This window comes from Girardinichthys multiradiatus, chromosome 20 (genome assembly GCF_021462225.1).
Source record: "Girardinichthys multiradiatus isolate DD_20200921_A chromosome 20, DD_fGirMul_XY1, whole genome shotgun sequence".
Classification (NCBI taxonomy): Eukaryota; Metazoa; Chordata; class Actinopteri; order Cyprinodontiformes; family Goodeidae; genus Girardinichthys; species Girardinichthys multiradiatus.
The window spans coordinates 26,269,303-26,290,728 of NC_061812.1; the positions used below are offsets into that span (position 1 = coordinate 26,269,303).

General features: G+C 39.9%; 2 protein-coding genes across 9 annotated transcripts in view; one reads left to right on the plus strand and one right to left on the minus strand.

Moving 5' to 3' along the window:
- LOC124856717 (rootletin-like) overlaps nucleotides 1-11,922 on the plus strand; it is a 29,261-nt gene extending 17,339 nt beyond the window's left edge. For 4 of the 6 annotated variants that reach the window (XM_047347485.1, XM_047347479.1, XM_047347480.1 and 1 more), the window contains exons 29-37: nucleotides 56-176; nucleotides 1,793-1,956; nucleotides 2,266-2,493; nucleotides 7,965-8,189; nucleotides 8,270-8,419; nucleotides 8,494-8,694; nucleotides 8,780-8,911; nucleotides 10,043-10,216; nucleotides 11,238-11,922. In XM_047347485.1, the coding sequence (XP_047203441.1) occupies nucleotides 56-176; nucleotides 1,793-1,956; nucleotides 2,266-2,493; nucleotides 7,965-8,189; nucleotides 8,270-8,419; nucleotides 8,494-8,694; nucleotides 8,780-8,911; nucleotides 10,043-10,216; nucleotides 11,238-11,318 (1,476 nt within the window). In that variant the 3' untranslated portion in view covers nucleotides 11,319-11,922. The remainder of the gene's footprint in view (nucleotides 1-55; nucleotides 177-1,792; nucleotides 1,957-2,265; nucleotides 2,494-7,964; nucleotides 8,190-8,269; nucleotides 8,420-8,493; nucleotides 8,695-8,779; nucleotides 8,912-10,042; nucleotides 10,217-11,237) is intronic. The other 2 variants (XM_047347482.1, XM_047347484.1) reach the window with 1 other exon arrangement.
- A 1,688-nt stretch (nucleotides 11,923-13,610) lies between these two features.
- Nucleotides 13,611-20,366, minus strand: mfap2 (microfibril associated protein 2). 3 transcript variants are annotated; one of them, XM_047347488.1, is made up of 8 exons: nucleotides 20,272-20,366; nucleotides 18,887-18,948; nucleotides 17,801-17,845; nucleotides 17,388-17,483; nucleotides 17,247-17,288; nucleotides 17,074-17,161; nucleotides 14,990-15,063; nucleotides 13,611-14,285 (listed from the first exon to the last, which is right to left on the minus strand). In XM_047347488.1, the coding sequence occupies exons 2-8, from the start codon at nucleotides 18,915-18,917 to the stop codon at nucleotides 14,182-14,184; spliced, it is 480 nt and encodes a 159-aa protein (XP_047203444.1). In that variant the 5' UTR covers nucleotides 18,918-18,948; nucleotides 20,272-20,366; the 3' UTR covers nucleotides 13,611-14,181. The 3 variants fall into 3 exon arrangements, with proteins under 3 accessions (XP_047203444.1, XP_047203442.1, XP_047203443.1); XM_047347486.1 differs by having other exon boundaries at nucleotides 17,388-17,507; nucleotides 20,272-20,364; XM_047347487.1 differs by lacking the exon at nucleotides 20,272-20,366 and adding an exon at nucleotides 19,162-19,217 and having other exon boundaries at nucleotides 17,388-17,507.
- Between the last annotated feature and the right edge of the window lie 1,060 nt (nucleotides 20,367-21,426).

Genomic DNA, 21,426 nt, shown 5'->3' on the forward strand with positions numbered 1-21,426 from the left:
TGTTTTTGGATTTCTTGGAAATGTTGAGCCTTTTTTTTTATTGCTGATTTTGCAGGATGATGCTCGTTGTCAGCTGGGCGTCCTGCAGCGGGAGCTGGAGGAGCTGAAGGGGGAACGGGGCTCTGCTCAGAGTCGCTTCTCTCAGCTGCAGAGCACCTTCCAGGAGATCCAAGAAGGTTTGAATACAAATATAATTACATGCACACCGCCTTGCAAAAGGCATTTTGTCACATTACAATCACAAACTTCAATGAATTTGTTAGGATTTTGTTTTTGATGGACCAACACAGAGTAACACAAATGTTGTGAAGTAGAAGAAAAAGAATGCATGATTTGACTTTTAAATGAAATTTATGAAAAATGGGGCATGCATTTGTGTTTAGACATCTGAGTTAGAACTCCGTAGAACCACCTTTCAATACAATACCAGCTTCAAGTCTTTTGGGCTCTGTCTCTACCAGCTTTGCTCATCTCGACAATGAGGTTATTCATTCACAATATAGCACAGAAATAAACAAATAAAGTAGTCTGATTTCTTTTCTATTTTGAGAAGACATCTATAAATTATTTCTAGTTCTGAAACCTAAAAAGAGTCCTGGATGTTTGTTTAAAAGTAATGCTTACAATGTCCCACATTTATTTTGGATTGTCTTCTTTTTTTGTGGTCTAGAAAACACATTTAGTCTATTCTTATCAATAAGAACTGGATTTAAAATGTCTATTTTCTATTCTTGCCGCAGATTCTGCTTTAAATGTGTCCACAGCTTTGTGTTTGACCTGTCATCTGTGCTTCATGGTCTTCATGATGCAGTTTGTACACTGATGTTTTCTAAAAAACCTATGAGGTCTTCACAGGACTGCTGGATTTATACTGAGATTAAATTATCTTGATTCAGGAAAACCTTGTCAATCCTTTGAAGGGCTATTCTTTTACAGCCTCCCAGTCAATGTGCAGTCAAAGAAGAGACAGACACAAACATTATATACATCCAGTAATTAAAAAGTGCCAGTTAAAATGAGCTTGCAGCATTGTGTTGTGCAAAATACACATTTAAAATAAAATATAGCAGTAAAAGCAATAAATAAAGTAGAGAAGCTGCTAGATATTGTATGTAGGTCTAATATTTTAAAGTCTTATCGCAGATGGGATAAAATATTTAGGATAACAATTAGTTGTTTTCAGGAGCTTAATATCATGCCAACCTGAAGGCATCAGAATAAAACACAAGGATAAAACATGTCTTTCCTTTTGGCTGTCTTTGCTATAGTAAGGACAAATCCCTTTGAGACCAATCATATTTGAGTATAATTTAATTATGCGGTTGAGTCTGTTCCTAACAGAAACATTGTTTACCCAGCCAACAACAAAAGACTCTCAATAGAAGACTGTTAATCTTTTGTTATCGACACCAAAGGACTTTAACCTCTGTTAATTACACACGGGTTGTCTCTATTTATTATCTAGAGGACGTTTGAAAGCAATTGGTTGCGCTGGATTGTATTTGGGGGAATCAAATTAAAGGGCTCTAATTTCAAACGTGTCCTAAACCATATTTTTGTGTGAAAAGAGCATTTATCATCTTCCTTCATTGAAGTTTGCAGTTGTAACGTCACAAAATATGAAAAGGTTTAAGGTCTATGAGCACTTTTGCAAGGTATTGTGTGTGGAAACATAAAACCACTTATGCAAATAATTAAATCAGTTATGCTTTTTCTGTTAATATGCATTGATTCCAAAGAGTTAAACTGTTTTATAATTATGATAATAACTTGAAATTGTTGTTGCATTTAGTGAAGCGTGGGCTGGATGAGCGTCTGACCACCACTCAGATTCTGCTGCAGCAGCAGGAGGAGGCGGTGAGGAGAGGAGACAGAGAGAGGAGAGCTCTCTCCGACCGGGTTATGGAGTTAGAACGATCTCTGCAGGCCTCAGAAACAGATAAAAAACACACTCAGGTACACACACTTCTGTACCAGGACATTATGCAATCACTCTCACAGCGAGTGACCGTAGACGTTCTGCAGTCGCCATATGGCAGCTCTCAACAGTGGAGCTGTGTTTATAAAAGTGAGCTGTCAGGGATTGTAATAACAACAGATGTCACTCTCTCATGGTGTCATGTAGCAGCTCTCCGTATGTTGGTGCTAACACCTTCCACAATGATTCACCTTCTACACCACAGGAGGAGCAGACACAATGCAGTCGTGGGTCACATAAACAAACCAAACATTCATCCATGGACACTGTAACACCCTTCCCTGCAGGATCAGCTGAACAAGCAGCGAGCGGCTGAGGCCCGTGTGGAAGCGGAGAGGAAGCGCCTGCGGGAGGCGTTAGAGGCAGCTGAAGCTCGGGCCACCAGGGTGGAGCTGGGAAGGCGCAGCCTGGAGGGGGAGCTGCAGAGACTCAAACTGAGTCTGGGAGACCGTGAGGGCGAGAGCCAGGCGTCCCAGCAGCGGCACGACACCCTGATGAAACAGGTCTGCTACAAGGTCCTGCATGTGTGACTCCTAAACAGTCTGGAACAGCTTTACAGTTCAGTACTGTGCAAAGGTTTTAAACCACCCCTGATTTCTTTGTGCTTTCCTTCACAGGAGAGACATTTTCTTCTTATATTGCTAATTGGTCTTCATCAGTTGATCTTCTTGAGCTGTCTGAACTTCTTTCAAAAATATCTAATATTTGTACAGTTTGTTTTTATGCCAGACGCTCCTTCTTTTATCCTTCATTTTTGCCCATTTTCTTTATTTTTTGCACATACGGAACATTACATTGATAATGCTAAATGGCCTGCACTTAAATAGCGCTTTATCAAGTTGCCAGAAACCCCAAAGTGCTTTACACTACAATTGGCCCCCTACCCAGGGATTTAAAAGTGCTCTGTGGTGAGCTCAGTCTACGTGCTATTCACGTAGGCAGCATTCAGTTAAATCTTTAGCTTTCTATTCCAGTTCTGACCAAGATCTTTTATTCTGATGTGCACAGCCATAAGGAACAAATATGTCAGCGAAATACTGTTGATTATATTGGACAATTACGTGTTTTGTTTTTGTAAACTTTATTTTCCTCCACATAATCAGTCCATGTTCTGAGAACACCCTCTGTCGCACCACCCAAACTGTCTGTCTAGAGTTAATTTTCTCACAACAGTATGCTGTTTGACCCTAAACAGTGACTTCAAACCAATGCTACATGTGTCCTGGATAGAAGGGAATTTGAAATCCCAAAATGCAATTAGATTCCAGCTGCAGTCAAATGCTCTTTGTTTCATTTGGCTCAGACTGAGCAGAAATAGTCACTGCCGCAGCCTATCCAAAGTAAAAGAAGGAATTTTCTTTCTTGGTGAACTTTATGCATATAGACAACACCCACGGTGGTCAGGCTGGTCTGACTCCCTGTTCTAGCTAGCTGTCTTAACCATGGATAGGAATAGGACCCAACTACACTGCTCAAAAAAATAAAGGGAACACTTAAACAACACAATATAACTCCAAGTAAATCAAACTTCTGTGAAATCAAACTGTCCACTTAGGAAGCAACACTGGTTGACAATCAATTTCACATGCTGTTGTGCAAATGGAATAGACAACAGGGGGAAATCTTTGGCGATTAGCAAGACACACTCAATAAAGGATGAGTGCAGCTCATCCAGGATGGCACATCTATGCGAGCTGTGGCAAGAAGGTTTGCTGTGTCCGTCAGCGTAGTGTCCAGAGCCTGGAGGCGCTACCAGAAGACAGGCCAGTACACCAGGAGACGTGGAGGAGGCCGTAGGAGGGCAACATCAGTGATGGTTTGGGGTGCCATATCATGGCATTCCCTTGGCCCAATACTTGTGCTAGATGGGCACGTCACTGCCAAGGACTACCGAACCATTCTTGAGGACCATGTGCATCCAATGGTTCAAACATTGTATCCTGAAGGCGGTGCCGTGTATCAGGATGACAATGCACCAATATACACAGCAAGACTGGTGAAAGATTGGTTTGATGAACATGAAAGTGAAGTTGAACATCTCCCATGGCCTGCACAGTCACCAGACCTAAATATTATTGAGCCACTTTGGGGTGTTTTGGAGGAGCGAGTCAGGAAACGTTTTCCTCCACCAGTATCACGTATTGACCTGGCCACTATCCTGCAAGAAGAATGGCTTAAAATCCCTCTGACCACTGTGCAGGACTTGTAAATGTCATTCCCAAGACGAATTGACGCTCTATTGGCCGCAAAAGGAGGCCCTACACCATACTAAAAAATTATTGTGGTCTAAAACCAGGTGTTTCAGTTTCATTGTCCAACCCCTGTATATTGGAAACATTTGATTGTAAAATGGGCACAGAAGTTGATCATTCAACCTGTGACTTATGACAACACTATGCTCTAAGTGTTGCAATGCTACTCCTTTCTCTAAGGATATTTTGTGATTTTAGTGTTAATTTTTCACCCTTCTTGGGAGGAACTAGTGATTAGATACTACTCTTAACCTTTAAGGGAATTTTGTTTAAAAAAACACGCAAAGGAAAAAGAAAATTGCTACACCTCCTAAGGGTAATAATTGCAATTTGGATTTTGGTTCACCCCCCTTTATGGCAGGGTGGATTAGATTAAATTTGGAATTTAATCTGGCAATAAATCCTTTCTTTCAAAACAAAAAACAAACTATAAAGTTACTGAATGGATACATGCATCAAAATTAGGTCAGATACTAAAATTAACTGCAAAGTTAATTCAGTTTCAGATTGTGGTCTTACACAAAACACAGCCTCTGGATACAGATGTGTAGCAACTGTCTGGACAGTGAGGTTAACTGAAGTTAAACCAAGTCTCAAGTTATTGCTTACACAGAAGAAACCAGACTGAGTCAGAACATCTAAAATTTTGATTATGTGGCAGAGTTGATTGTTACTAGCACGGAGATATTGTAGTTATTAATTTTGACGAAAGTCTAAAATTCTGAACTCCTGTGTTCTCTTAAATATAATCATTGACATCTGATGTTTTGAGTCCTATTGTGACCAGTGACAGCTGGTTTTAAGCTAATCACTCGGTACATCAATAATGTGCAGTTGTGGTTATTCATTCGCATTTATGTACAGTGCAAGCTGTTCATAGTAATGCCCACCCAGGGACGCCAATGTTGGGATTATGAATCTGACAATATTATTTAATATTTTAATATTTTATCAAATAATATTTCGGTCTGTTAAGGGTTGTCCAGTGAATAACAGCCCAGTTAGGGGAATACCAGCCCAGTCAGGGTATTAGGACAAAATAGAAAGGTGTGAGATGAGCTCTGACATTATTGAACAGCATAAACTCTGTACACACATGGAATTAATTCACACAATTTCTTATAATACAAGAATTTATTAACAAAAATAAGTCAACTCAAAGTCAAACATATTTCAATCAACAAACTCTTTACTATGCTAAAACAATCCAACCAACTACCAAGCAGAATTAAAGAATAGGGAAGACTAATGGGCTATGTACAATATAAACAAGTTGAGAAGATGATTGAGAACCATGACTGAAGGAGTGATGCAACATTACCATTCAATGTTATCTATGTTTGAGAACCAAGGATTATCTTGTAGAACCTGGAAGTGAAGTTAAGTTAGTCTTGGAACTAACTTAGGCAATAATCAGCATACCTTTAGACAACCCTTCACAATGCAAGATCATAAAATATTATTTTAATAAAATAATGTTTTAAGAATGATCTGCTAAATAAAACCAAACTTCTGGATGACGAATTCTCAATGGGGTCTCATTAGCTGCCTTTATTTATTAAAATAAGATTTAAAGAAATATTATTAAAGGAAATGGTAAAACATTTAAAGGAATATTTTGGAAAAGAGCCAAATCTTTCTGGAGAAATGGGTCTTAATGGTGTTTACTTAGTTATCAAATTTTGTAAAATGATGTTAGGGACACATTATTTACTGGATTGAAAACTAAACTGGGTAAAAATTATTTGGCAGCAAGCACGTGTCCTCCTTACCTGTTAGCAGTTAAAGCTAAGAAAGGAAGCTGATAACTTAGCACCAGAATCAAAACACACACCTTTAAAAACACCGTCAATAAAAGGGTTAAAATGCATAAGCGCAGACAGCACGTTATGATCAATCTTCTGTTTAAAATCACTCTTCAAGTAAAGTTTGTCCTAACTTCAAAAACATACAAACAAAGAACACAACCTGGTGTGCTGTAGATATTCTGCTAGCACCAAGATAGCTGAGTTCAACACAAACAAAACCAAACTTCATAAAATTAAAACGTTTAGATAATTTCAATCTAAATCTTTCTATTATTGTTCTGCCCAAACCCTAACCTCATGAACCGTGCTGAGGAGTTGTCCGGGCGACGACGAAGTTTGCAGAAAGCATCCACAGTGAACAATGGTTAGCTACAGCTAACCTCCTTAGCTGCGGAGGGGTTTGAAGGTGCGGCCGCTCTGTTGGGCCCACCAAACTACACGTTACCACGGTGATGCGGCCTCCGTTGTCCTTCTCTCAGGCAGGGAAAACCGCTTCACTCGGCTTGTAGAGACAGCTTCTCTACTGGTGACTGCTCTGGGACAGTTTGCTTCTGCAGGCCTCAGAGAGAAAATAAGCAATGCTTATACCTTAATTTACCCCTTTTTATGAATGAATACCGGATTCTTTCAACAGTAATTCATCAGTACATCAATACTTAACTTGTGCATATGATTGTGGGATCGTATGACACCCTTGGATCCAGTTGAAGAGTTTATGTCTGTTTTCCAGCAAAAAGACATTAGTGTGCTGTCTCCTCCTATCCCGATGATCACTGGTGTGGAAGAGAAAGACTTGTGGGGGAAGTGGGGGTTTTATGTGGACAGTGGCATCATGGGACGTTTGCTGTTACCCCCAATTCCTAAGTTATGCCAGAAGTAAGTTAATGCAATTTATTGTGAAAGTTCCAGAAAAGGTCCTGTTGTAACTCATGGCTGTGGGTCCCAACAACCTCATGTGGCTGGAGTGTATCAGCAGTTCCTGCAAGATGAAGACATTGAAGCTATGGTCTGGCCCGCCCGTTCCCCAGACCTGAATCTGATTGAGCACATCTGGGACATCATGCTCGCTCCATCCACCAACGTCACATTGCACCACAGACTGTCCAGGAGTTGGCGGATGCTTTAGTCCAGGTCTGGGAGGAGATCCCTCAGGAGACCATCTGCCGTCTCATCAGGAGCATGCCCAGGTGTTGTAGGGAGGTCATATAGGAACGTGGAGGCCACACACAATACTGAGCCTCATTTTGACTTGTTTTAAGGACATTACATCAAAGTTGGATCAGCCTGTAGTGTGTTTTTCCACTTAAAATTTTGTTTGTGACTCAAAATCCAGGCCTCCTTTGGTTAAAAAATTTGATTTCCATTGATGATTTTTGTGTAATTTTTGTGTAATTTTGTTCAACTTTGTACAGAACAAAGTATTCAATGAGAATATTTCATTCATTCAGTTCTAGGATGTGTTATTTGAGTGTTCCTTTTATTTTTTTGAGCAGTGTATTTTGGGTCCTATTCCAGCATAGTTGAAACCCTTCTGCTTTGGGTTGTTCCTTCCTTTAAAGTCAATTTTGCAACAGTTTCATAATCCTGGAGCAAAATGCCTTTCCAGCAAAGAGAGATTATTCTTTCTGGTGGAGAAGAAATCCATCTTCACATGTTTGTGTCCATGTAGGTCACCCGTGTTTTCTGCACACAGATCTATGTAGCAAAAGTACTCCCTCCATAATTTTTCAATGGTGCCAATAAGCAGCTCCACTTCTGTTCAACATATTCCCTTTCAATACGTCTTTATAATGAAGATTACAGCTAGGGACATAAGGATTTAAAGAAAATTATAGTGAGATCAGTGATAGCTAATGGCTTTGGGACAAAATAAACATGATTGCATGGATTGCTGTTGTGTCAAACACAGTTTTCCACAAACTGCAGGTTGCAGAGGGAGAAGCTCATGTTTCCCAGCTGCAGAGGGAGGTGGACCGGCTGAGCCAGACCGTTCTAAAAGGTCAGGAAGTTGAATCTGCTCTCAAGGAGAAGGCCACGTCCCTCAACCAGACGCTTCAGGAGGTGACGGCCTCCTACACTAGCACGCAGAGCCGTCTGGTCACCCTGCAGAAGACACTCAGTTCGGCTGAGCAGGACAAAAGGCTCCTACAGGTTTGTGACTCAGGCGGAAGAAAGAAAGCCTGTGAATAAAAAGTAATTTCCAAGTTGATCGTTGTTTCATTTTTCTTAAGGAGCGACTGGATGAAGTACGGGCAGCTCTGGCTGATGGAAAGAGAAACATGGTCACCCTTACTGAGCGTGTACAGAACCTGCAGAGTGACCTGAGCCAGAGTGAGCTGCGGCGGGAAGAGCTGGAGGTCGAGCTCAGCAGCACTCAGGAGGTCAGAGAGACTAAAGGCCTTTTGAATGACACCCAAAGTTTCTTCAGAAGTACAAGTCTGTTTTCTTCTCTCAGACCCTGCGTCAACATTCGGCCAGTCTTGTGGAGGCTCAGCGGAGCGCTCAGTTGGCCCAGACGGAGCGGGCCGTCGTAGAGGAGCGGCTGCGTGCGCTGCAGAGAGCGGTAGCCTTGTTAGAGACAGAAAAGAAGGACGCTGAGAGGCAGACAGTGAGGCTGGAGAAAGACAAGAACGCATTGAGAAACACGCTGGATAAGGTGAGTGCTGGTTTATTTCCTCTACAAATCTGTAAACATTGTGTTCATGTTCCTAAAACGGAAAACGCAACATTAATTATTTCAGGTTGAACGCCAAAAGCTGAAGTCCGAGGAGGGCAGCATGCGTCTTTCTGCGGAGAAGGGCCGTCTGGATCGCTCACTGAACACTGCAGAGCAGGAACTTCAGGAAGCACAACAGCAGATACTGATGCTGCAGGTGAGGATGAGTTTGCATGGGCAGATGCATCATAAACCATACCAATATGCAAATAAATCTTCACCAAACTGCTGCTTGGTCCTGATTGTAGGAGTCCCTGCATGTTAAGACAGATAAAGACAAATGTTTTTAGCAGCCATAAAACTCTGCATTCTTACATCAGAATCCATAGTTTTGGCATTATATGCCTCTGTGGTGTATAATTATCCAATTATAGAAAAACCTCACAGTTTACTGTTAAAAAGAAGAAAAAGACAAGTTTTAATGTTTCATGGAAGCAGACATCTGAGATCAATAGTATCTATGTTTAACAGGAAAGACTTGTTTTTCCTCGCTGTTTTTAAAATTTTCCGTAAACTTAGTTTAATTATTGTTATTTTATTTAAACATTTTTTTTTTTTTTACATCAACCATAGAAAAGTCACAAACAAGGGAATGTGAACAAAACTGCAGCGGGTTTTAGGGGAATCTGTTGTTTGTTTCAAGGAGGCTTAAGGCATCTCCTTATTTAGTCAAACTTTTCCCAGGCTGCAGAAATGTTTGTGGCCACAAAAGCTGTTAAAGAAACTCCATAAAGACAATTAGCTTTGCATATTTGTTCATTTCTCGAGGCAAAAAACTTTCTCTTTTCGGGGGAAATATAAAGACTACGCCCTTGTTAAAATGTTGGGTTTTTACGGAACAGAAAATGCAACAGATTTCATTGTCCTGGGATAATGATTCAATGAAATTAATCGTATCAGTCAAGCTCATGCTATGTTGAAATAATTAAATGATCAACATGTTTTTACCATTAAACAAACATGAAGTTTCATAATATAGATATATTGGGATAAGTCGTCATCACAAAAAAACAAGCTTGAGATAATGTTTTGTTGATATAAAGAGATCATAAAAGAAGTTATTTTGACAAAATTAAAAGATTCTCAAGGTAATGAAATCGTTAAACTCTAATCGGAACAAAAAAGCTAAAACTCATGCTATTCAGATGAGAAAATGCAATTATATACAATATTTATATAAAATCATTGTTAAAAAGAGCCTGTTTTAGGGGTAAACAGACATCATGTTTGCTATCCAGCCGTCCCTCTTTCGACTTCCCATTAACTTCGCTGTGTTTCTCCTGAACAGACCCAGCTGGCTGAGATGGAGCACTCGCACAGTCTGTGTGAGAGTTTGGTGCAGCAACGTGACGAGGTCCAGCGGGAGGCTGAGAGGATGAGGAGCAGCCTCCGGGATGCTGAGCGAACGCTGGGTACGAGGGAGCGAGCTCACCGGCACCGGGTCAAAGGGCTGGAAGAACAGGTGGGCATGGTTTCTTCTTAACCTCTACCTTAGCAGGGTATTTTTATTTTCAAACAGTTTTGGGTCCTGATCAGCCACAACAGTAAAACACTGATATTTATAACTAAAGGCCATGTTATCAATGGAAAACCAGGTACCTGGAATTGTGTTTTTTTTGCAAACATAGATGCAGGCCACACAAAAACACATCCCTTAATGTCTATCAGCAGCTGCTTCTCTAAAAATTACGAAAGTCTAACCTAAAGCATTTAACCAGCCTCTAAACCCAGCACATCTTGGTAATAATTATGTTGTAAATCCCATCAGATCCTCAACGTTCCTGCTTTGCAAACTTTATGATCTGATGCTACCTGCTTTCTGGACCGAATGCACAAACCCAGAAGTCTAATAACTATGTTTCGATGTTTCACAACTGTTGTGGAAGCTTACAGTATCTGTAAATGCCACCATAAAACCAATAAATTACCAGATTAATGTGGTAAAAGTTACACCTAAATGCTTCCAAATCGTGACTTTGCCTTTTTGACTAAAACATGGTTGTCAGACAATAAGTAGCTGCACAGCTGAAAGACAACAAAACTAGGAAATAACTCAAAACCTGGAACTCACTGATTAAGTTCACTTTGCAAACAATACTAAAGCCCCCTGAGAATATATTGTTTAGGAGTTGATGATGATAAATTAAAAGTTAAGTTAAACCCAAAATCATTTATCCCTTTTCTTTCACTTTGCAATTGTACATTACAAATGTTAAATGGGGGTTATTACTTTTTCAACGTACAAATTTGCTCCTTCTGCAGTGTGTATTATTATAGTCTCTAATACTTTATCTGGAAATCTCAGTCATATATTGATCTCTATTCTTCTTTAAATGGCCTAAAAGTCTGATAAATGATTCTGTTTTATCCAAACAGACCCTCTGTTCCAGCCTGGTTCCCTGTCATCCACCCAGGCTGGATTGCAGATTACAGTCAGGCAGATTCAAATTTAAAATCCTTGTCCCCTGTTGTCCTCATGCCAGGTGTCCACTCTGAAGGAGCAGCTGCAGCAGGAGATGAAGCGACGGCAGCCGTCTCTCCCACCATCGTTACTGTCAAACTGAGACACCGCTCAAAGAGGAAGAATCTGATTCAGGGAAAGCACCTCTCTTCATCAATGTCTAATGTCACATTGACGCTTACTCTTAACACAGCATATTGTGGCTGTGAAAATAATTATTGTTTCAGAGGTGCTTCAATGATGTTGAGAGCAGGAACTAACAACCAAATGAAGCACAAACACAGACAAGCAATGCCTTAAAACCACCAGCAAACCACTAATTACTTGTGAAGCATCTGTAATCGGTTCTGCCTGAACATCTTCTCAAACTTTGTGTTGGTATTTAAGAAATGCACTGAGTTTGGACATTGTGCAGGAAGAAAAATGCTGGAGATTATTTACGGCTATTAAAGAACAGAAAATATGAATACAATAGCACCATTAAGTTAACTGCAGTTTGTTCTCTAGGAGACAGATGTAAGTAATTATCTAATGTTAGATAAGACCCCATTTTATATCTGAAACTGATTATTTTTTACTCCACTGTATTAGTTTATTTTAGGAGTGAATATTAACTGTATAAATGTGCTGTTTCCTTGCGGTATAAACACTGACAGACTGATGACTAACTACATTTGTGTTGGAAAATAAACATGAAAGTCATGTTGGCTGGAGAATGAAGCAGATGTTTGCACACTGGCCAGGTAAGGCAGCATTAACCTGAGAAGCAGCCAGGAGCTCCATGGTAACTCTGGAGGAACTGCAGAAATGCACAGCTCAGGTGGAAGAATCTGTTGTGAGAACAACTACTAGTCGTGCATGAAGTAAGATGTTGAAAGCCCAGTTTAAAGTTTCCACAAGCCATGTAAGGGACGGAGCAAACATGTGGAAGAAGGTGCTCTGGTCACAGAAGACCTAAATGTGTTATTTGGCCCTGTGCGCCAGAAAACTAATACTGCACATTACCCGAACACACCGTCTCCACTGTGGTGGCAGCATCATGCTGTGGGCGTGATTTTTTTCCCCCCGCAGGTTCACCTTCCAACTGGAAGAGTTTAGATCAGTGGTTCTTGAACTATTTGTACCACCTTTGTGGATACCAAGTTTTCAAAGTACCTCCATCCTAAGATAAACGTTTTCAAAAACAATTAGTCAAATAAAAGGTTTCTCTGTTGGCACTGCTTAGTTGGTAGAAGAATGGTAAATTGTAATTATGTGTAAAGTTTTAAGTTAGAAAAATACTTAGAAAAGTCCGTACAAGTGAGAATTAGAAGGGGAAAAGTCCGAGATTTTTCATGAGCTCCAAGCTAAAAATTCAAAATGGCTGCCTGACATATACAGCCTTGTGATGGTCACAATACAAAGTTTATTTGTACAATTTGTATTTTATAAAATCTTTCTCACACACAGTACTAAACTACCCACAGGGCTCCTATGCTCTCTTTTACAGTCTGGATTTTCCTTTAATCATTTTCAGGTCTGAAAATTGGGAAGAGAACAATGTTTGATCTCTAAGACTTTTGTCCCAGTCCAATTGTTTAGTATGCAGTGGTTTTCATAGTTATTGTTATTAATTTGACATAGTTTCATTTGCTAAATCACTCCTTGATTTTAACATTTTCAGTATTTTGGTTTTTGATTTTACGAATGCACAGAAATTTTTTCTCCCATTTGTTATGGGCCATTTAACTACTGGTTTGGTTTCAACACATCTTTCAATTCAGGTTGAACCGGGGCCTTGGTTTTTAAATTACGTCTATAGTGGCAAACAAAGCTCTATTTAGGAATTTCTACAAACAAAATAAATTTAACAAACTGTGCTTTGAATTATCTGCATTTAGTCTTAAGTACTTTATCCGTTAATGGATAAGTCAACAAGTTAAAGCCTTTGAAATAAAGCTGACCTAAGTTATTTGAGACAAAAGCAGTAAAATGGCTCCAAAACATACTCCAAAAATCGATGTCAGCATTGTGTTGACTGGGAAATGTGTAAAACCCCTTTATCTTCATTAGTAAACATGTTACTACAGCGTTTGGAAATATAAAAATCAAAGAAATACTGAGTGTATTAAATAGAACCTGAACCACCAGAACGTAGTTAGGTTTGATGTCATTCCTAAATCCAAGTTCTGACTTCAGAGGGAAATGTATCACAATATAAGTGGCCACTGACACTTGTTCCTGGTTCACTGTCGTCCACTACATCACAATTAATTTGTTTCTATTTATGTTATTTATGTTAATTTCTTTTTCAAGTAATACCACTGGTTCCTACCAGTGTTATGGAAGCAGAGGTTTAAACCAAAGCATGTGTAAGAAGGGCCTAGTCAAAGTCCAGAACCACACACTGAGCAGCTGTAGTTCAAACATTTTATTTTTCAGTCTTTATATTGACACTTTTACTAAGCAGTAGTACAGAGGAGGTTTTTGAACACCACTTTATATCAGTGGTTGCTGTTCTGCTGCAATAGCCTCACTGAGGACCTGTTTCACATATCTCCTGATTTTAAACAGAGACACACAATTGCTGCATACTAACTAGCTTTGTATCATATCAGAGCTTTGATCATCTCAGTAATGACTGCTTTTCAACAAAAATATAGGAACAGATCAACAAACAAAATGTGAAATTAATATGGCACAATATTAAAAAGACTTAAAAAAGGAATAAAATGAGTTTTCATGGTTTTATGTGCACCTCTAAAAGTTTTATAGCACCAGTGACTCACATAATCGTCAGTGTTATTGATGATCCCTAATAGTACACAGGATCTGCTGGGCAGACATCTGTTTAAGAAAAACTTAAAAGACAAACATATTCAAAGTGCTTTTCGCACAAGAGGATGGAGTCATTCTGGAAGAGTCAGGAGGGGGACAGAGACGAGTGTCCTGGCAGGCAGCCTTCCTGATCCTGATCCTGATCCTGATCAGCAGCCTCCGCAGCTTTTCCCACAGCTTCCTCCAATCGATGCACACTGACCGCTCAGCGCCATCACGCCACAGCGAGAGAACTGATCGCGACACAGATCCGCTAAAAAAACACACACAGTTTACCCTCTGACAGAAATCATTTATTTGTGCTATAAAGAAGCTGCTGATCAGTTTGAGAAATATTTTTAAAGTAAAAAAAATACAATAGATTAGTAAGTGCTCATTATTTATCAATAGCTATATTATCATCTTTTTGTATTTTTTTTATTTCTAATAAATCAGTTAAATAAATTCAAAGAAAAAGATCCTCATGCAAAGAGTTTGCATGTTCTCCCTGCAAGCGTGGGTTCTCTCCGGGTACTCCGCCTTCCACACAGAGTCCCAATACATATGTTAGGTTAATTAGTTCTCCTAAATTGCCCTTAGGAATGAGCGTGTGTGTTCCCGGTTGTCTGTCCTGTGTGTCTCTGTGACGGACTGGCCACCAATCCAACTGAGCACACAATTTATTTCTTAGATTTAAAATAAATAACAAACTTTAATAAACTTTAGTGGTGTTTAAAATGTGATTTGCCTATTTTGTGTTAAAAGTGGTTGTACTCTGACTAGTTTCCTATTGTTAAATAAGTCTTACTGCTGATATGGTTTGTATCAATAAGAATGGCCGTTGTAGCCCTGTGCATCACACTGATCGTTTTTGGAGCAAAATAAAGATTTATTATCTCATTACTGTGCAGTTTCGGGTTGCTGTTCAGTCAGTGATGCCAGGAGCTTCTAATGTGCAGCTATGAGCCCTGAACCCACCTCTGAGCAGCTCCTCATGTGCGCACACGGTCCTCATGCAGATCTCCTTGTTGATGACATAAACCCGGCGCAAACTGAACAAAGACACACAGGAAGCGCTCAGAGATGCTAAACACATCAACAAAACCAAATCAACACATGCTGAAAAACTTCTGGATTCTCTTTCTAAACATTACCGATATACGACACAAAGTAGTATTTTGCCAATGATTTACTTCCTCCCAGCTAAAAAATTAAGAGGAATAAATTTGTTGAAAAAACCTGTTTGCTTTTTCTATTTAGACCAACATGATGAGAAAGCACCAAGCTGTTGTCTGTTTTCCTTTTTATAAATGTTTTACATCTGCAGTCAAAATAACAGCAGTGTGTTAAAAAAATACAGGGTAAAGCTTAAATAATAGGCTTATAATAGCTTTTATTACCTCTCACGGAATTTTACTGGGAACACTGGGTTTTCTATCACAAATCACAATGTAAAGGGAAATAATTGAAATTTGTTATCAAGAAAGTGGGGACAAATAAATATTGAGCTATTTTAAAAATTGCAATGTCTCCATTTTTTATTGCATAAACTTGAAAAATACTTAAAGATTTAGCTTTTCTGTGAATCCCTGAACTAATATTTAGTTGTATAATCCCTGTTTCTAAGAACTGCTTTACATCTGTGTTACATTGAGACCTGTGAACAGGTGTCCGAGCTCTGAACAATTACTAATACGTTCCACAGTTTCTCTGCACTTTTTGGTTCTACCCCATAGGTTTTATTTTATTGGATTAAGGTCTTGGCTGGCCGATCCATAATAAGAATCTTGTTGGTTTGCAACCAATATGCTGCTACTCATTGGTGCATTTGAGGTTGCTGTCTCGTTAAAACCTCAATTTTAAGAGTATTTCCATTTTCGCATAGGGCAACGTGATCTGTTCAAGTATTTTATTCAAGTATGTATTCAAACTGATCAGATCTGTGATAAACTGGCCTGAAACCATGGTACGAGACACATTCCAGACCATCATGCCTGAGCTACCATGCACTGTACTGTGGCTTGGGTTCAGTGTTGGGGGATTGTCTGACAAGTCAAATCAGCAACCATTTTTCTTTGGGCCTGTCAATGTCCATTCATCCATTATCTATATCTTTGCAGGGTCGCTGGGGGTTAATGCCCATCTCTAGCGGTTACTGGGCAAGAGACGGGAGTATCCCAGTGCAACACAACCATGCACACATGGTTACTAAGGACAATATAGAGTAACCAATTAATCTAACAGTCATGTTTTGATCTGTGGGATGAAGCCATGCAGAAAGAAATCAGGCAGGGATTCAAATCCAGGCAGGACCTTCTTCCTGCAAGGCAACAGTGCTACTAAAGTGCTCCACTTCAACAATGGGACTTTGTGGGGGCTTCTTGTTGACTGCTTGGCTTCACATAGGCTTAATCTCAATAGTTACTGTACTCAGAGGTAACTGTAGACCTTCTTTCATCGCCCTGGAGCTGATTATTGGCTTAGAATGGTAGTTTTCTGTTTCCTCCACATCTTTCTTTTGGTATCCAGTTTAAAGCTTTTAAGACCGTTTCAGCTAAGCAGCCCATTGTTTTCTTCAATTTGACACCACAGAATGATTAACCTCACTGTCACCCAGTGAGGTCAGCTAACATTGTTATTCTGTTGGTTTTCTATTACTCTACTACACTAGTAAACTATTTACTTTGTAGAAATATAGTGTATATTAAAAAAGAGCGACTGGTCTGGTTACTAATATTGGAGTGCTGTTATTTTGAACACAGCTGCACATCATAAACATTCAGCCCTCATGTACAGCAGCAATATGAAGAAAAGACCAAATATATACAAAAATTAGCTTTAACCATGAATTTTCATGCTTTACGGGTGCCTGATGTGGTGCAAGCTGGTTAGGAAGATTATTACGTTTCCATGATTACTCAAAGACATGGTTTTGTCAGGTCACATTCAAGTTTCATTGCAATTTTGTCATGCAAATGTTACAGCTGTGACTGCAGCAGAAGTACAATATTGTCTGCCACTATGGAATGAGTGTCTTATTTCTAAGGGTGTCTGTCCTTTACCTGTAGAAGCAGAGGCTGTTCAGACATTGCTTGCATGGTTTGTGCACTGAGTAGAGTCTGGTGCAGGGATACTGCTCTTCTCTGCAGTCTGGGAATCAGACAACAACAAAAAAATCATTTCTTCACTTTATCACAAACAACTGCCAGTCCTCTCTGCTCTGTAGCTCTCTTACCGAGAGGTCCAGGCTCGGTGGGCTCCGTCTCAAAGGTAGGACCTGAAATCCAAACAGAAAACTGGTTTTACACCAGAGAAGCATGGGAAACTGGTTGTCAGTCAGAAAAGCTTTGTAGCGAAGAGGATCCAGCAGGTTTACCTGACTTTTCTGGAACGACCGCAGGCTCTATCTGGACCTGTTGCTGGTAGGATTCTGGAAAAGTGTCCGGATTTTGAGATTCTGGTCCAAAAAGTTCTGGCGAATAATAATAATTAGCATCTGTGAATCAGGAGAGGGAAACATTTTATGAGAACAAAACCCAAACAGAAACGTGATATGAATAACAGTGTAAACAACCATGTGGTGAAAATGTATCACATGACTTCATCTCCTACGTGTTTAGATTTAATATGTATGCAGAGTGGACTGAGAGCAGCTGCTGCGTGGGTGGTAAACACCATCAGGGAGGAGAATCCCTGAAGGCTTGGTCAAACATCAGAGGACAGCGAGGGATCAGGAACAGATGTGCTGAGCTGGAACATTGCAAGTTAATATTCTCTGAATAAACTCACCCGGAAACAGAACCTGTTCCTGGTACTGGGCTTGAGCAAGCAGAACTGTTTCAGACAGATAAAAAACAAAACACGTAGAAGTTATGAGCACGTTTTCTCCTTGTCATTTACTTTTTGTGATGTTTGTTTAGAGAGTGGTCTCTCCTGTTATTAACCGGTAAATACAGTTTTTCAGGATGACGCACACAGAATGAAGATGGGATAAAGTGAAGACTTTAAACAAGTAGAAACATATTTGATCCCCTTTAAAGTAACAAAGCTGATTTAATTAAAAGCAGATCAGGAATGTGACTGAGAATAAACTGGGAATTTTACAGAGACTGAGTCTATCAAAGAAAAAGATGGAGAAGGCTTCACCATCCTGTAAGAAGATGGGTTTAAGAAGAAAAGTTTCAAAATTTTTCTGTCTAAAGCTCACAATGATTAACAATTTTGAATTGCTTTTCTAGTCGTCTACTCGCTTTGAGTGGTTATACCGACCACTAGTACATTACACTGGAGCCACATTCACCCAAATGCATTCAGAAATGCGCACACATTAATACACTAATGCACAGATTGTTATGCGATTTGGGATTAAGTGCCTTGCCCAGGAAGGAATCTAACCTTCAACTCTCAGATTGCAACTGCTCTTCCCACTGACGCCTCCATGATTTCTTGATCATACAGTTCAAACAGTAATCAGGCCTGGGTGAGATGACCAAAAATGTAGGTTAACACAATTAAGGAGGAGCAATTATATTTTAAGGCCACGTTGGTTTGAATTGCTTTTTTCGCTTAATAAAGAAAATCATTTGAAGACAGCTTTTTGCATTTACTCTTGTTATCTGTGTCTGATAATAAAAGTTTGATGGTCTGAATCAATCAGGTGTAACAAAACGGCCAAAACAGGAGGCTGTAAGGGTGCATCTACTGTCACAGTACTTGATATTTTCTGCTACATGCATGGTGTCTCATTGGGACACCAGGTGATATAAAGGACACATCTCCAGGTCAGATTCACAAAGAACAATAGGATGTGTGAAAATTCAACAAAATGCATCTAACATGTTAAATTATTGAACTTTAAAGGCATAGTGCAGTTACCTGGCATGCAGATGAGTAGGAGGACTCTCATGGTCACTCTGAGAGGTAGGCTGACTTTAACACTGTGGAGAAAACGGAAATAAAGCAGCATGAGGAGAAGAAAGTTTTATTTCGGTCTCCTGTGATCTTTCGTCCTCTCCTTCTTCTCCCCCGCCCTTCGTCACCTTTCCAACCCCCCGCTGCTCTCTCCCCTCTGTGTGCCCTACTTCACCCGTCATCCTCCCCTCACCGGCCCCAAAAAGCCACTGCGAGCAACAGAGACTGAAAAAACTCACAGCAAGTTTTTTTCCCCTTCTTTTTCCTCGTTGCAGCAGACACTGTCAAAGCTGCATTCCAAGAAAAGAAACGGAAGACCCCCTTTAATCGCACCCCCGCATCTCCCTGTGAGCTTTCTTCATCCCTCCCTCCCTCCCTTTCTTCCTCTCTGTCTCTACATCCTTCATTTCCATTCTGTCACACTCACTGGTCATTTCCTCAAACCCTCCCCCTCCTCTCACTCTGTTCTTTCTTCTTTCCTCCAACAAACAAAAAAAAAAAAAAAAAAAAAATCATAAATGGGAGCCAGCATCACCCTTGAAAGAGCACAGAAAATATAAATCTGACTTTGTTGCATACATTATCTGTCTCTGACTAAAACTACTTTTTGGAAAGTATGATTTTTTTTTCTCCTCAGCTGCAGAGCTATATATTATATTTAGCTGCGATCATTATACATCTCGCCCTGAAACACACGCTGCAGTAAATGTGTGTCTTTATGCACCAGCGTAACTCACAAAACGCAAACCCAGTACTTCTCCTGCATCACGGTGACTACCAAAAACCATATGTTTCCTCAGCACACATCTGGGAGTGATTAGCCCCCCTCTTTCCACAATTAGGTCCTCCAATTTTAAGCTACAGAGAGCCCCAGACCCCCCCCCACCCTTCATCCTCCAAAAACAGGACAGCAACAGGAGATGCTTGGCTTGCGTCTATTTGAATTTGAGCTTTTGGAGTCCATTTATGGTTATGGACAAAGAAAGACAACACATTTTCAACTTGCTATGCGCCCTCACTGACCCCCATAAGAGCAGCATCTTTTTGTTTAGTTTTCTCTCCAGTACCTTTGCTCCCCCTTCTCCTCTGGTTAAAATACAGTTCACATGTCAGGTTTAAACATGCATTAAAGACAGAATAAGCCATAATTTAATTCAGTCTATGTTAAAAAGGTGTTTTAAGCCTGCTAAATGAAGATCTGCATGCAGTCTGCACATAATCATCTCATATCTCTAAGCTTTTAAATTTAAATTACTCTTTCAGATAAATGAATTGCATCAGTGCTGAACATGAAAAAGAAGCAAGCAGACACTGAGATGCATTCACAGGCTTTAACCCTGCTTTCTTACCTAACTGTGGTTCAGTTATCTTCAACTTCTGCCGGCGTTGATGCCTCCTGTGAAAGCAGGAGGATCCTGCAGCTCAAAATTGTATCAACCCACATCGACAATCTCCTCCTCCTGCAGCCCCCCCCCCCAGACTCCTGCAGCTCCCACCCCTGGTCCCAGTCCAGTCACCAGTTCCCAACAGACTGGCTAACACTTATTTTCATTTTAATCAGGAGTCGATCATGGACAGAACATGAACACAGTGTTACATATTAAACTGTAAAGCTGTAATTTAATGTATAATTCCTGGTTGGAATTTTAAACAGTGGGGGGGGGGCATTTTTTAAATTGTTTTATTTTAGACCAATTAGGTGTATAGAGAGGATCATCAGCACTGACCATCCCTCCATCCAGGACTTTTACAGGTCTAGGGTCAGGAAATCTCTGCAGACAAGACGGCTTGTTTTTGCCAATAGCACTCTGCAACTCCAAGTAACGTCTAAACAGCTTTTGTTCAGGGTGTGTGAAAAGTGCTATTGGCAGAAACAAGCCGCCACAGAGTTTCTTGATCAACACTTTACGTATTGCCCAAATCAATACCATGCATATTGCACTATTTCAACCATCTTTCTCTTTTGTAGACATTGCACTACACATATTTACAAAGAAACTTGTATTTTTATTTCCCTTCTAATACACTGCTCAAAAAAATGATCATGCACTAGTAACATAAATCTTACAGGTGCATCTCGATAAATTACAATATCCACAAAAAGTTTAATTATTTTGTTAATTCAATTCAAAACTAAAATTCACTATACTGAATCGAGTGTGTATTCCAGATAATTTTGACGCTTCTGGTTTACATCTAATTAATGGAAAGTTTAGTGGAAAGAAAAACTATGAGGAATTGTGAAACAAGCATTATTCCATGATTTGGGGGAGATTTGCAGGTCATGGACTGCAGCTGGAACCACCAGGCACAGATACAGGAGATCAAGGTCCCCCAGAGGGACAGCATCCATGTTGATTTTTTTCTTTTTTCGCATGTTACGTTTTACTCTGTGTAAATATCCATCTGCTGACCTGCAATCTGTGATTAAACAATAAAAAGTGTACACCAGGAAATGCTGTGCTGAGGTTTGGACATCTGCTCCTCACAAATGACTTTCATCA

Coding starts and splice junctions, on each gene's coding strand:
- mfap2 (XM_047347486.1), bottom strand. CDS start 18,917: ATGAGAGTCCTCCTACTCATCTGCATGCCAG. Junction 17,508..17,800: donor GGAACAGGTTCTGTTTCCGG/GTGAGTTTATTC, acceptor CCTGATTCACAG/ATGCTAATTATTATTATTCG. Junction 14,286..14,989: donor ACATGAGGAGCTGCTCAGAG/GTGGGTTCAGGG, acceptor GTGTTTTTTTAG/CGGATCTGTGTCGCGATCAG.